The 17,241-nt window shown below is 39.3% G+C and overlaps 1 protein-coding gene across 2 annotated transcripts in view; it reads right to left on the bottom strand.

Annotated features, from left to right (window-relative positions):
* LOC131690537 (uncharacterized) overlaps window positions 1-17,241 on the bottom strand; it is a 191,751-nt gene that overhangs the window by 61,634 nt on the left and 112,876 nt on the right. For both annotated transcript variants that reach the window (XM_058976404.1, XM_058976412.1), the window contains 2 exons: window positions 1,166-1,239; window positions 897-1,000 (listed from right to left, as the gene is read on the bottom strand). In XM_058976404.1, the coding sequence (XP_058832387.1) occupies window positions 897-1,000; window positions 1,166-1,239 (178 nt within the window). The remainder of the gene's footprint in view (window positions 1-896; window positions 1,001-1,165; window positions 1,240-17,241) is intronic.

Genomic DNA, 17,241 nt, shown 5'->3' with positions numbered 1-17,241 from the left:
CACATTTAGCATTCCCGTCTCGCGCCTCCTGATTTTGTACAACACATCCACTACTCTATCGAAATCATCTTTGAGCATGGGCGGCTGCTCATCTTGAAATCCATTCCAAACCGCGCGAATGTTTTAGGGTTATGAAAACATGTTCAATATGCGAACCATTGAAATCAAATAATCTCTTAGAAACCAAATCTATAGTTCCTCCGTTCGAGATTTTGTAAAATAGCAAAACAATTTAAGAAGAAGCCATGAATATCTTAGATTTGAAAATCGCTGGATTTTCTTAAATATATTTCAACTAATCACATTTTAAAATCTTTATGGTTAATTTGAATTTTAACCTCGAAATCCTGAAAATTCAGCCGTGGTTGGCTGAATTAAGTGCGGTTCCAACTTAACGACCGGTAGGTATTCGTCAGGTTGAAAAACAGTTGATTAACTAAATCGGTGTTCCGCAAGGTAGTCATCTAGAACCACTTATTTTCATCGTATTTATGAATGAGCTATTTAGTAATTGCAAGTACGTCGGCACTTACTACATTTTTGGGTAATAATTAAACATCGCAGGATGAAACTCTAAACAAAACAAACATTTTGTTTTTCCTCTTGGTTGTTGATGCTTTTTGCTCTGATCAGACTCCAGGCATTACTACCAATTCATCATGCAGATTAAAGCCCACCGAGCGCACATTATTCATCCGAAAACAACCCGGACCAAAATTGGGTCATTTGCTCGCGTCAACCATCAAAATATAGCACGTGTTTGTTTTTGCTGGGATGCTGGACACTGGAATGCGATCTGAGCTGGTACCTGCCTTAACACACCTGTACCGACTGACCGACCGACTGGGCCAGGGGAAATTCCAAAAACCCATAAAAAAACCACTCATAAAACTTACCTTCTTTCGAGAGTACCACCAGAATTTCCTTGTTGGTGTCCAACCGGGCGAGCAGCGTCATCAGACTGGACAGGCCGGACCAGGGATCGTGTCCGGTGGAAGCACTGTTGTGAGGAAAGAGAAAGGTAAACCTTAAAATTCATTCATACGATCCGGTGACGACACGTGTGATGATGCGTGTGCGTTGCGCGTGCGTCAGTAGTTGCTTTTTGTGGTGGGTGGATTGTTTGGTTGATGGTGGCTTAGATCTGACAATGATGTCCACTTACCCTATTTTGTAGTCGGTACAGAACGGCGGCGGGTTCCACGTGCCGGTGTGATAAAGCATCCAATCGCACCACACCTGTGTGGGATGGAAAAAGGTGAAAAAAAAATAGAAACGGAGAGATGTAAGTTTTAAGATGAATTGTAGTGGGTAGTGAGTGAGTGGTGGAGAAAGACGCTTCGATGATGATTCGACAGAAATTCCTGACTCCGATAGATGATGGTTTCGGAATGGGGAACCTCCTTTCATTTTGTCGCTTCAACGACCGTGTGTAAACAAACAAGGTCACGTGGTATGTTCCGCGGGGTAGGTGGGAGAGGGTCGCAGGTAGTGTCGAGGGAGCATACCTCAATGAGCGGTAATTTCGACACGAACTCCATGACAAGAGGGCATTCCATTATTGCGGGCGCGCGAAATGTACAAGTACCTACAAGACACCGACCGTGCAGTAAACAGCAACTTCAATCAAATGAAGAGAGAAAAAAAGAAGAAAAGAAAAAACATTGAAACCAACAGTAGAAAGTGAGGACTTCTCCTATTTTCACCGTTGTTTGGCTGTTGGTCGTCGCAGTTAGCAGCAAGTTCGTTAGTCAGCCGGCTAGTCCAGGCAGTCAGTCAGTCAGTCAGTCACTCAGTCAACCAACAACAACACTGAACTACCGCTGCTTTAGATAATTGCGAAAAAGCCTCCGGCAGCAGAATCGAAATTGATTGCCACCTAACAGCAACAATCGGCCAAGTAGCTGGCCAATAGAGACCCCATCAACGATCGAGGAGGAAGCTGCTGCTGCTTGCGGAGAGACCTCAGCAAAAAAGCAGCACACACAAAAACTTTCCTCCTATGCTTAAGTGTGGCGAAAGAGGTAGAGCTAGATCGGATCGACCGACCGACCGAGCTCAACAAAGTCAAACAGAGATTTGAAGATTACAATAATTATCTTCGAAAATCGCTTTCAATAGGCAAACCTACTTAGCAGTGGGGATTCGGAGGCTTAAAAGCTACGAAAAAAAAATGCCGGCCACAGCGAGATAGTAGCAGTTCTTCATCCGAATAGGCTCTCGGTACGGGGTACGGCGAACGACATGACCGACGACGACGACGAAGAGTCACACACGTAAGCCGACCATCAACCGCGGCGATCTGCACACACGGGGGGATCCTTCGTTTTTGTGGAAGACCGGGTATCCATGGCTCGGGATCTGGCCAACGGTGGCGACGGCGACGGCGGGTGGCGGCCGCAGGTATCATTAAGAGAAAGAAAGTGGCTGACCTCGAAGGTCTTACCGAGCGAGCGGTGGTAACTTTCCGTGAAAATGCAAAAAGATTTTTGCCGGGCTTGATTTCGATACGATTGAAACCTGTACGAGGTTTCGCATTTCATCGGGCTCAGTTGAAATTGGTCGAGTTTTATTTCGTAATTATATGTGTTGGGACAGCATATACAAATACAATATTTTACAGCAGCAATTAATCCTATTTGATTACCCAGAACAACGTTGAATTTTGTTTACTTCAAATTTCGGAATTCAAAAATTCAATCTACAGAATACAGTAATAAGAAATCAGAACCCCAAGCCATAGTCCCAAGATCTCAGAATTTCTTGATTCAAAATCTAGCATCTTAAATCCTTACTTCCACAAACACTAGAATCCCATACATTGCTTTAGAATCCAGAATCACCGATAAGGATTCTAGAAAATCTGGAATCTGTAATCGGAGAGTACCGGAATCTTAGAACCAAATAATTGAATCAGGAATCAGAATATATTGGCTCAAATGGCACGTTCCCCGTACATAGTCGGGGATAATTGAAGCACTGAGACTCCACAGTTCGAATTCTAAATCCAGAATCACAAACCCAATAAATAAACAGTCCAGAATCGCTAAACATTCGTTAAAAATTCCGAATCCATTGTTCAGAATCCTAAAGTCTCAAAACTCCCGAATATGAAAATTGAAAAAAGCAGAAGCCATAATTTGGATCCAGAATCCAGCATTCAGAATCTGGATATCTAAGGTCTCAGAATACAGTTTTCAGAATATGGCATTCAGAGTTTATAATCTGGAACTTCGCAGTCTTCGAATCTCAAAATCCAGAGGTCTAAAAATTCAGAATCGAGAACCTCTGAGTCTGTAAATTGAAAAGCCCAAGATCTTAGAGATCAGATTCGTAATACCGAATACTGAATCCATCATTCATAACTACGAATGCTAGAAATCCTGAATCCAAAATTCGAAAAATTCTGAATCCAGAATCAAAAATCCAAGAATCAGAATTAAATAAGCCCCGGTATGTCCACAATTAAAGAATGAAAAATAAAGAATTTTGAGTGGAGAAACAAGTCACAGAATCTAAAAATCTAAATCATGGAATCTAAAATTCATGAATCAGAATCAGAAGTCAAAATTCAGAATCTAGAATCTAGCCACAGAAGCTGAGAATGCAATCTACCAGAATCCAGATTTCAAAATTCAAATTAAATAGGCAACCACAAAATATAGCATGAATAGTGGTCGCAGTGGCAAAGTTCCTCTAACAGGAAAAAATTCTACGAACCATAATCTCAGAATCCTGAAACCAGAAAAATGAATCTAAAATCCGGAACTCGAAAAAATCTAAGAATATAAGAATATAAGACACAAGACACAAGACACAAAACACAAAACACAAAACACAAGACACAAGACACAAGACATAAGACACAAGACACAAGACACAAGACACAAGACACAAGACACAAGACACAAGACACAAGACACAAGACACAAGACACAAGACACAAGACACAAGACACAAGACACAAGACACAAGACACAAGACACAAGACACAAGACACAAGACACAAGACACAAGACACAAGACACAAGACACAAGACACAAGACACAAGACACAAGACACAAGACACAAGACACAAGACACAAGCCACAAGACACAAGACACAAGACACAAGACACAAGACACACGACACAAGACACACGACAGAAGACACAAGACACACGACACAAGACACACGACACAAGACACACGACAGAAGACACAAGACACAAGACACAAGACACAAGACACAAGACACAAGACACAAGACACAAGACACAAGACACAAGACACAAGACACACGACACAAGACACACGACAGAAGACACAAGACACACCACACTCGACACAAGACACACGACACAAGACACACGACAGAAGACACAAGACACAAGACACAAGACACAAGACACAAGACACAAGACACAAGACACAAGACACAAGACACAAGACACAAGACACAAGACACAAGACACAAGACACACGACACAAGACACACGACAGAAGACACAAGACACACGACACAAGACACACGACACAAGACACACGACAGAAGACACAAGACACAAGACACAAGACACAAGACACAAGACACAAGACACAAGACACAAGAAACAAGACACAAGACACAAGACACAAGACACAAGACACAAGACACAAGACACAAGACACAAGACACAAGACACAAGACACAAGACACAAGACACAAGACACAAGACACAAGACACAAGACACAAGACACAAGACACAAGACACAAGACACAAGACACAAGACACAAGACACACGACACAAGACACACGACAGAAGACACAAGACGCTAGACGCAAGACACAAGACACTAGACGCAAGACACAAGACACAAGACAAGACACAAGACAGAAGACACAAGACACTAGACGCAAGACACAAGACGCAAGACACAAGACACAAGACACAAGACACAAGACACACGACACAAGACACACGACAGAAGACACAAGACACAAGACACTAGACGCAAGACACAAGACACAAGACACAAGACACAAGACACAAGACACAAGACACAAGACACAAGACACAAGACACAAGACACAAGACACAAGACACAAGACACAAGACACAAGACACAAGACACAAGACACACGACAGAAGACACAAGACACACGACAGAAGACACAAGACACTAGACGCAAGACACAAGACACACGACACAAGACACACGACAGAAGACACAAGACACAAGACACACCACACACGACACAAGACACAAGACGCAAGACACAAGACACAAGACACAAGACACAAGACACAAGACACAAGACACAAGACACACGACACAAGACACACGACAGAAGACAAGACACTAGACGCAAGACACAAGACACACGACACAAGACACACGACAGAAGACACAAGACGCTAGACGCAAGACACAAGACACTAGACGCAAGACACAAGACACAAGACAAGACACAAGACAGAAGACACAAGACACTAGACGCAAGACACAAGACGCAAGACACAAGACACAAGACACAAGACACACGACACAAGACACAAGACACTAGACGCAAGACACAAGACACAAGACACAAGACACAAGACACAAGACACAAGACACAAGACACAAGACACAAGACACAAGACACAAGACACAAGACACAAGACACAAGACACAAGACACAAGACACAAGACACAAGACACAAGACACAAGACACAAGACACAAGACACAAGACACAAGACACAAGACACAAGACACAAGACACAAGACACAAGACACAAGACACAAGACACAAGACACAAGACACAAGACACAAGACACAAGACACAAGACACAAGACACAAGACACAAGACACAAGACACAAGACACAAGACACACGACACAAGACACACGACAGAAGACACAAGACACACGACAGAAGACACAAGACACTAGACGCAAGACACAAGACACACGACACAAGACACACGACAGAAGACACTAGACGCAAGACACAAGACACAAGACACAAGACACAAGACACAAGACACAAGACACAAGACACAAGACACAAGACACAAGACACAAGACACAAGACACAAGACACAAGACACAAGACACAAGACACAAGACACAAGACACAAGACACACGACACAAGACACACGACAGAAGACACAAGACACACGACAGAAGACACAAGACACTAGACGCAAGACACAAGACACACGACACAAGACACACGACAGAAGACACTAGACGCAAGACACAAGACACAAGACACAAGACACAAGACACAAGACACAAGACACAAGACACAAGACACAAGACACAAGACACAAGACACAAGACACAAGACACAAGACACAAGACACAAGACACAAGACACAAGACACAAGACACAAGACACAAGACACAAGACACAAGACACAAGACACAAGACACAAGACACAAGACACAAGACACAAGACACAAGACACAAGACACACGACACAAGACACACGACAGAATTCACAAGACGCTAGACGCAAGACACAAGACACTAGACGCAAGACACAAGACACAAGACAAGACACAAGACAGAAGACACAAGACACTAGACGCAAGACACAAGACGCAAGACACAAGACACAAGACACAAGACACAAGACACACGACACAAGACACACGACAGAAGACACAAGACACAAGACACTAGACGCAAGACACAAGACACAAGACACAAGACACAAGACACAAGACACAAGACACAAGACACAAGACACAAGACACAAGACACAAGACACAAGACACAAGACACAAGACACAAGACACAAGACACAAGACACAAGACACAAGACACACGACAGAAGACACAAGACACACGACAGAAGACACAAGACACTAGACGCAAGACACAAGACACACGACACAAGACACACGACAGAAGACACAAGACACAAGACACACCACACACGACACAAGACACAAGACGCAAGACACAAGACACAAGACACAAGACACAAGACACAAGACACAAGACACAAGACACACGACACAAGACACACGACAGAAGACACAAGACACACGACACAAGACACAAGACACTAGACGCAAGACACAAGACACACGACACAAGACACACGACAGAAGACACTAGACGCAAGACACAAGACACAAGACACAAGACACAAGACACAAGACACAAGACACAAGACACAAGACACAAGACACAAGACACACGACACAAGACACACGACAGAAGACACAAGACACTAGACGCAAGACACAAGGCACTAGACGCAAGACACAAGACAAGACACACGACAGAAGACACAAGACACTAGACGCAAGACGCAAGACACAAGACACAAGACACAAGACACAAGACACAAGACACAAGACACAAGACACAAGACACAAGACACAAGACACAAGACACAAGACACAAGACACAAGACACAAGACACAAGACACAAGACACAAGACACAAGACACAAGACACAAGACACAAGACACAAGGCACAAGACACAAGACACAAGACACAAGACACAAGACACAAGACACAAGGCACAAGACACAAGAACCAAGACACAAGACACAAGACACACGACAGAAGACACAACACAAGACATAAGACACAAGACACACCACACTCGACACAAGACATAAGACACAAGGCACACCACACGCGACACACGACAGAAGACCCAAGACACTGTAAGAATTTTGAGACGAGGTAGAAAGTTGGAGTCTTCGACAAAGTTTTAAAAATGCTCGTTATAAAGAATTTTGTTAAATAACTTGAACTTGTAGGTCTAAAGGTTTTTCTATGGCCCTTAAATTTAGTTTTTTTTATATAACTTTTTCCATTGTGACTTTTAGTGCAAAAAACGCTCCAGACAAATGTGAAGGCGTTAAAACCACAAAATATTGTTGTAGACTGTATGTAAACATACTCATTCGTTCCAAAGTTATTGAAGATTTTAACATTTTACATAAGAAATAAAGGTGTAAACCAATATGCACAAGCAGGCACTTTTTTAATGTCCAGACAATGCATAATAAAGGTAAGAAGAATCGATCCATGTGGAAAAATTGAAACATAAACTTTTGGCTAATTTTTGTATGGAAAAAGTCGAAAACATGAAAAAGGGAGCTTATCCTATTCATAGGGTTCCAGAGTGCCATGGGAGGGGATCAGGAACCGTTGTAGGTGGTAAAAGTCAGTATAGTTAGTCATTAGAACGGCAAATCGAAGTAAGTTAGCACCTAAATTTATTAGTTTTGCATCACCTCGGTGGGAATTTATATGGGAATTTATCATGTACCACACTTTTCAACTCGTAACTCCGGAACTGAAACTCCGATTGACAAAAAAATGATGGGAGCATTCTACCGTTCGTTTAAAACTATGCTTGTGCAAATCGAATCAGCCATCTTTGATAAAATTGTATGATATCAATTGGCACATACATTCACACATGCATTTTCCGATCTCGAAGAATCGAATGGTTTATGACACACGGCTTTTCGGATCGGTATCAGGCTGACGATTTTCAGCGTGATTACAAATCCTCTCTACATGAGAAAAACTATGTCAGAAAAATATAAGTTTATCTCTATTGGACGCTAGACTTGGACTTGGCAATTTGATTTTCGTAAGTACACAGCGTTGTCTGGACACAGGGAATACCAAACGCTAAGGTTACGAAAGATGGAAAACAAATGCAACTGCCGATGATTGAAATTCTACAAGGCTTGTTGTTTTCCAGTGGACACGTTCATAAAAACCATTAAATTAATTTATTTTTATTTGGCAACAACCGATGGGCAGTGTATCGTGCACCTCGTTTTTCAGAAAGTTCCACGTAAAATAGTATCGTAGAATACCAAATAAACAAACAAACAAAGTAATGAAGAAATTATCTGAAAATCGTCAGTAGTTTAGCTGTAAAGGTTTTTTTTTAAAGATAGTACGAAATTGGTCGCTCCCCTAAATAAATAATAGTTCTCACCAACAGAAGGACGCATCTTACTGTTCTTAGAATCGATTACTACGGTTTTTTTTGCAGCGAGAGAATGCCATTTCAATTTTTTTTAAACTCGAAAAATACATTTACAGTGCACTTAACGGACCGTTGTCTTCGACTTTAAACAATGTACGATGAACATCTCGAATTCGGGTGATGATGTCGACTTCTTTTAACCTTCGTTTTTTTTAAGAAACTGCTGCTGCTCGTTTGGAGCCTCCCACCACTTGTCGTTCAAAAACTTCCGATTCGATGTGCTTGTGACACGTTTGGAAGATTGTCTTTTTTTGCACGAATGATATATTTGTCCTTTCAGTCGATCCGTTGCTTTTTTCGCATAATGGAAGCCTGACAGATCTGACCAAAGCACGATTTCGTCATGAGCGTGATATTTTTCGATGAATTGCTTCGATTTCGGCAAGTATTTAATTAATATAAACGTCTATATCGGCTGCTTTAGCTTTTTTGGACGAAACAGAGACACTGAAGAGGAATTCCACGAAGATCCGTCCGAAAATCTTTAAAATCGTGACCGACCATCTTAGATTCCAATGAAACTTTACACGTTTCACCGTCATGCAAGACTAAGTATTTTCCACAGGTAATAAGATTATTTTGACTCAAGAGCAACTTTTCAAAAGGGCGTAAACGTTTCTACGTGTATGAATTTAAATTTTTTTTTGTTCGATTACTGTATTTTATACAGCAAAACTATCTGAGAACAAGTTACAGGGAATGAATACTTCTGTCCGAAAAAATATACGCTGAAAAAAATGTTGTCATTTTTCAAAAAACAAAAATTTGCGATAAAAATTTAAATTGCGAAAAAACCCATTTTTTTAATTTTTTATATTTTGTTACCAAAAACCTAAAGAGAAAAGAAACATTTTGATTGTGATTGCATGATGGAGAAAAAATCGGTAAAAAAGTTTTTCTAACAATAACTTTGTACATGTTTTTAAATTTCATACTAATTGTAACTTTCAAATGGTTTACAATATCGCCTTGATGTCAAAGAGAAAGTTGCACGAAAGTTTACGGGCCTTTTGAAAAACCTATTATTGTTGATGGAGAAACGCGACTAACTTATGAAAAGGTCGTAATAAAACAAAATAATTGTTTTGTTAAAACAAAAGTTAAAATATCTCGAGAACTGCTACATTTTAGAAAATTTTTGTTCAGAGCATTTCGATTTAAAATGGCGTTTAGAATCATATTCAAAAAGAAAATTGTATTTTTGACTGCAAATAGTAAGAATTATAAAAAAATGTCAAAAGTTGTTGTTAGGAAAACTTTTTTATTGAAAGCTTCTCCATGATCCAAATACACTAAAAAGGTTGCTTTTACGTCTTTAAAACGATAAACATTAAATTTTTGACATTTTTTGATGGGGTAACGCGAATAACTTTTAAAAAGGGCATAATTGCACGAATTAATTGTTTTTGAAGTAGCAAAATTTCAAATATCTCGAAAACTATTGCATTTTGGAAGATTTTTGTTAAATGCATTTTGATTTTAAATGGTGCTTAGAATTATATTCTGTAATAAAATTACAATTTTGTATGTCAATTAGTATGAAATTTAAAAACATGTACGAAGTTATTGTTAGAAAAACTTTTTTACCGATTTTTTCTCCATCATGCAATCACAATCAAAATGTTTCTTTTCTCTTTAGGTTTTTGGTAACAAAATATAAAAAATTTAAAAAATGTGTTTTTTCGCAATTTAAATTTTTATCATAATTTTGTTTTTTTAGAAAAATGACAACATTTTTTTCAGTGTATATTTTTTTCGGACAGAAGTATTCATTCCCTGTAACTTGTTCTCAGATAGTTTTGCTGTATAAAATACAGTAATCGAACAAAAAAAAATTGAAATTCATGCGCGTAGAAACGTTTACGCCCTTTTGAAAAATTACTCTTGTATCAAAATATTCCAATTGCCAGAGAATATCATGGAGATTCATACAGGGAACACACCTGCAAAGTTTCGTCCGAATCGACGATGGTCATACTTTGCGGTCGGCCGGTTTCTCATGGAATCACTCTGAAATACCCTCAGAAATGGTTGTCCACGCCTACACCATCGCACAGTGATTTTTTTTTTGCCAAAATCATGCCATCTATAAATTATGCCTGAATCGTTAGATTTGGATCAAGAACATCTATCAAAATTATGTCTTTGGTAAAGTTGTAGAGCAAGCTTTTGCCAACAACTTTGCTGAAGACACAAAGTCTTCATCTTTAATATCTTCGCTTTAAAGCAAATTCATTACTATAACTTTTAAATATCATTCTGACAAGTTCGGTATGTTCTGTAAAAAGGTTTAAATTATCAAAATAGACAACTTTCTATATTACGACAACGGATTATCTCGTGTATTTTCTAAATTATGTTGAAGTAGTGTTTCAAATGGTGTTTGGTTGTTAGCGTGGAAACGGCTGAGTTTACGTCAATAGTATTTTCGGACTACTTATCAAAAATTGCTAGGTCTGTCATTTGCTGCTATGATTTTCGTGGTTAATCCTCATATAAGTGAGATTTTTCAACTCAATTTTTTTTGTAAAAAAATGAGGCTAACGCCTTTGTTTGAGTTGTGAAGATTGCTTTCATGAATTTTTTTTTCTGAATTTATGAAGTCTCTTCTTGTAATGTTTAAAAAGTTATAGCTCATTATATTTGGATGACCCAAAAAATACTTTTTTTTCAAATATCTTCTCAATTATTATTCCTACGGGTTTCATATATTCTACGAAGTTATTTTAATCGTTAAAATACACAATTCTTATTTACGCAAAATTTTGCATATCTCGAGTATTTCCGAAAATGTTGGACATTTTTTAAAAATAATATCTTCAAATCATCTATAACTCTACTGGAGACAACGATAGACAAGTGAACTATATTAACATTTTCACGTGAACAATTTTTCGCACACTTTTGGCGAAAAAAAACACTGTGCATCGGTTCAGATTTTGGATTTGCCGACAAGTTTAACGTCGACTGGAGTGCCTTCATTGTTGGCAGTTTAATGGTAATCGTTTTCATTTAATTCGCGGTGCAAAGTCGTAACATACGATTCATAATAAAAAATGAGGAATTTTATATTCGAAAGTGTTTACGGTGAAGTGTACGACAGCAAATCGGTATTTTTAAAGTATTTCGCTGTATATTTTGGTGCTCGCTTTGATAAATTACGCTGCTTTTCTTCTAAATCCAGCAGCTTGAAATACTAAATTTTAGTGCAAATTTGCGAGTTTGGCTTGTCTTTAAATACTTGAAAAGTTCCTTTGGTACTGATATCAATAAAGTATCCCTTTTCCTAGACATTCTCTGTCATGGCAGTATTTTTTCAAATTTTGTTGAAAGTCTTGTTGTGACATCCAATCTACTTAGAGGAAAGGAAAACAAAACAAGCAATTATAAAACCTTTCAGCAAACAAAACGTACAGTTTTCACTAGGTCATGGACATAATTAGCCGTACTAAAATCATTTCTAATCACACCCTGAAACAGAAGAGGAGGGGGACGGCGTCGGTCACAAAATTAACCCCTTTTACTGCATTGTCTACGCATTCATTAGGGCTTAATCACACCGACTCTCTTCCTCCTCCCCCACACACCGGGACAGGGATCATTCGAAATGTGACCTTGCCTACTTTAACAGCCTTCTCGCTGCGTTTCAATCCATCCATCCATCCATCCGGTTTCGCCTTGCATATTCGGTCCCCCATCAACGGTTCCATCGTTTTTAAACTACTCAGCGGTCATCAACTGTCGTTTATGTTTTTGTCCTCTTCCCTCCCTTTCTCCTCGCCATCACCACCAGTAAACAGCAGACCCAGCGAACTCGACTCGAACGCGCTACCATTTATGTGTAACGAATTTTAAGAAGATTGTAATTTATGTTTTCAAATATATGACCAGCTTCATCACGCGCTGCCTGCCTGGTTACCGGCGCTACAGAACATTGGGCACGCGGAAAAAAAGGCTGACTGGGGGAGGTTGCCGGCATCAGAGGACGACTTTCTCCACGACTCGAAAGACCGTGAACTGTCTCACTTACAAGGGGAAAAGGGAACTCGTGGGTTGCTGGAGTGCACCCCTGCTACGCACACGCACACGGAATTCGATCATCACGGACTTCTTACCCGACCAGTGGATTATTGCTCGCATTTTTTGGGGGCCGAATTTCAATTTGCAATTTTGGGTCCAAATTTATTGGGTGAGGCAAATGGCACCATTCAATAAAACTATTCATCGATTCGCATAAAATTATGCAAATGTGGAGGATGATATGTGCCAGGTGGAACAGTTACTGTTACGGTTTTTGTGATTTTTTTCTCTCTCTCCTCTTCCCATTATTATTGCTGCCCTCATCCAGTTCTCAGCCGATTATGGTCAATTCGGAGTTTTTCCATGCTTTATTTGTGCGTAGGCGCGATGTTGAGGAATGTGGCAATCGAATAAATCTCAATAATGCTTACGATTCCTATAAGACTGGAGATCAGTACCGATGGTAGGGGAAACTTTTGGCGCGGACAGCTTTGAACAGAGAGGTTTTGTTCCCTTTTCCAAGTAGCTTATTCAAATTTTGTTCAATCAAAAATTATTTGGTCAGGAAGGTTAGCCCTTAAAATTTGTTTCGCAACAGAGTTAGTAAACTATAAACATCAGTACACTCGAAAACTTGGTCTAAAGTTTGCCGTCGAGCTCTAAATCTGTACTAAAAATATGTCCGCAAGGAAGCATCGTCGAACCCTTTATGTTCGTTCTATTTGTTAGCGATGATTACGAACCCTGAAACAAATTAATTCTGTCATTTATATCGACTCAATCGAACTTGGACAAGGAAACAATCAGCAAGATTTGTGATTCAGTCATGTTATTAACATCTGTGATCATCAGTGTATAATTGCGATTTCAAGATTTCCATAAATCATAACGAAAAAAAAAACACTGTTGACAATAAGCTTGCATTAAAGAGACACTTCAGTACCAGTGAGTAAAAAATGCCTGCTGTTGTTGATGTCAGAATGCTTCAAGCAATTGTTCGACCACAATGACTCATTTCGGCGGAATGTTCGATGCCAGAAAATGTTAAATTATGCACCGAACTGACGCACTAACTTAATTCTAGATTGTCATTAGAACAACTTCCGGGTAAAATTCGTTGGTTGATGCTTAAAGATCGAGTGCTAAGCAAATTTTTGACAGCCCCTGAGAAGTTCTAAGCTTTTCCGCAACAGTACTCAACCACGATCTAGCTGAAGTACTATTTATCCAATCCTCCGACCGATTCTGTGACTCCAAAGTATCTTCACGCTGCTCAAAGATGATTCAATCTCTGAACTATAAATGAACTACAACCACTCGACTGATCCTTCCGGAGTAGCAGAGCCACATGCGTGTTCCAAAACAATAGTTTTGTCATCACGTCGAATCCGTGCGAGAGGTGACAGGTTCAACGACTTCGACTGCCACCGAGAGCCCACTTCAGCGGACCACTCGAGTGGCCTGTAGCTACCTAACTTACAGTAAGACCGGGAGTTGCTGGTTTTTTTTTTTGCTCCTGTGTGTCTGTAGCAGCCTTTTGGAACCCACCCCAAGGAGGAAGTCCGAAGCCATTGTATGGCCACTTGAACCACGCCGGATGAGATGATGATAACAATCAAGGGCCGCAGCCACTCGAAAGCGAACCAAACCAAACGGAATCTTTGTGCGGAGGTCAATCATAAGATGGTGATCACCCTTTGCCTCTACCGGCGTCGTCGTCATCCACCGACCGCCCTTTGCTCTGTTCGGTGTTTTGTTGTTGTGCGGCATTGTACTAGACCTCGACCCCCTGAAGGTCCCAATAGCAACCAACCAACCAACGAACGGCAGGCGAATGACGAACGAAGAGATGAAAACACAACTTCACACGTAATTGCGCCAACCTTTCATCTTGGGAGCCGGATGGTGATCGTGACCATCAAATGGAATGAATGGAGCTCTTGACATACACGCGTGCGGGGCGCACACACGGGGAATTCGACCATTGCATCTAATCGTATTATAACCTATCGACAAAGAGCTTTCTCCTGGGTTTCGCCTTTTTTTCTTCGTTTCGTCTTTCGGATTGCCTGTTTGCATGGACCGCTACTACCTGGGCGCACTTTTGCGAGCAATTTTTTTTTGTCTTCTGGGTTGGGGTTTCTGGTATTTTCTAATTTCAGCATGTCCCAAATGTTGACCCCGGTACAATGCCATTGTTGGGTAGATTTGACGGTGGGGCCAAAAATAGAAACCCTATCGAATCTGCAATGTCACTGGTTTTTTAGCGAGCACCATAGGAGGAGAGGAGGTTTGCCGATGATCAGTTACCAACTGATTCAGAGGTATTCATTTTTAAGGTTGGTCACTGGTTAGATTTTGGATGGGAGTTAATTTCTAATGTCCGTTTCATTATGTAGGGCTTTGACAGTGATCGTGCTCTACCTCTAAAGCGAGATCACACACAACTGATCCCTGTGACCAATGCGATAATCATGTGTTCTTTCCGGGACGTCATGATATCCCAGGAATAGCATAAGGGGTTGTGCATTGGGCCGGAGTCCCAAGGGTTGCAGGTTCGAATGCTGTTTCTGGGGGGATTTTTTTCATATGATAGCTTTCGTGGAATTCCACGAAGATCCGTCAGAAAATCTTTAAAATTGTGACCGACCATCTTCGATTCCTTTTAGAAAGTTTAAATATTTCACCGGCATGGAAAACTAAACATTTTCCACAATCAATAAGATTATTTTAACTTAAGTGAAATTTTCCAAAAGAGCGTAGACGTTTCTACAAGCATTTATTTCATTTTTTTTTGTCCGATACCGTATTTTATACAGCAAAACTGTCTGAGAACGATATACAGGGAATGAATACTTTTGTACAAAAAATATATACACTGAAAAAAATGTTGCGCGTTTTAAAAAAATATGTCAAAAATTAAAATAGCAAAAACCCATTTTTTAATTTTTTTATATTTTGTTAACTAAAACCCAAAGACAAAAGAAATATTTTGAATGCAATTGCATGATATTTATTTATTTATTTATTTTACTTCATATTTGACGCAAAGCGTATAGCTTTGAAATGGTTTACAATATCGGCTTGAGGTCAAAGAAAAAGTTGCAGAAAATTTTTTGGGCGTTTTGGAAAACGTATTGTTGTTGATGGAGAAATGCGAATAACTTATGAAAAGGTCGTAATAAAATAAAATGATTAGTTTGTTAAAACAAAATTTGAAATATCTCGAGAACTACATTTCAGAAATTTATTGTTCAGCGTTTTCCTTTAAAATTACGTTAAGATTCATATACACTCAGGTTTTTTTTACGCGGGGGATACAAGCCGCGTAAATGAAAACCGCGTAAATGAAAACCGCGTAAATGAAAACCGCGTAAATTTCAAAATCCGCGTAAATGAAAACCGCGTAAATTTCAAAATCCGCGTAAAAAAATACCGCTAAAAAAAACCGCGTAAAAAAAACTTGAGTGTATGTTAAATCAGTCATCAAAAAAAATCACAAATGAATTCGGTTACTAGCCTGTTTTGTCACGTCACTTCTAGTGAAATACGCACTTTGGCATAAAAAGCTTTCGCAAATACCGTGTCAAATAAATTTATGAAAAAAATACTTCTAGTCAAATACGCCATTTTATTATTATTATTATTATTATTATTATTATTATTATTATTATTATTATTATTATTATTATTATTATTATTATTATTATTATTATTATTATTATTATTATTATTATTATTATTATTATTATTATTATTATTATTATTATTATTATTATTATTATTAAAATTATGGCTATCATTAAACTAGATAGTTTACGACCAAAGAACTTACTTTGGAATAAGTTTCGTCATAGGAGTAATTTGTGAACATTTGAGGCCTTTTAATATGCTGTTGTGATTTCAATAATTATTCTCCCTAACAGAGACAAATATTTACCAACTTTCGTTTAACCCACGAAACGGCAACAATCATGACTTCAACGAGCATTGCTCTCACGAGCCAGATAATGTCTTCGGCAATGTTGTAAAGCATACTTTTCTTAATAACACGCATTTTATTTCTTCGATTCTTTTAAGGTTATTGCTTCTTTCAAACGGAAGCAGCAATCGAAATTCATTTCGAAGTATCTGATTTGGCAGGCCATATGCACTTGTGGCAAAAATTTGTTATCAAAGGTATCAAAAATAGTTAAGTTTTCAAAACAGAGAGCTTCCAAAAATGGTTT

The sequence above is a fragment of the Topomyia yanbarensis genome, chromosome 1 (genome assembly GCF_030247195.1).
Source record: "Topomyia yanbarensis strain Yona2022 chromosome 1, ASM3024719v1, whole genome shotgun sequence".
In the NCBI taxonomy this organism is placed as follows: Eukaryota; Metazoa; Arthropoda; class Insecta; order Diptera; family Culicidae; genus Topomyia; species Topomyia yanbarensis.
The sequence above is the reverse complement of the archived record's forward strand: the minus strand, read 5'-3'. Positions and strand labels throughout refer to the sequence as shown.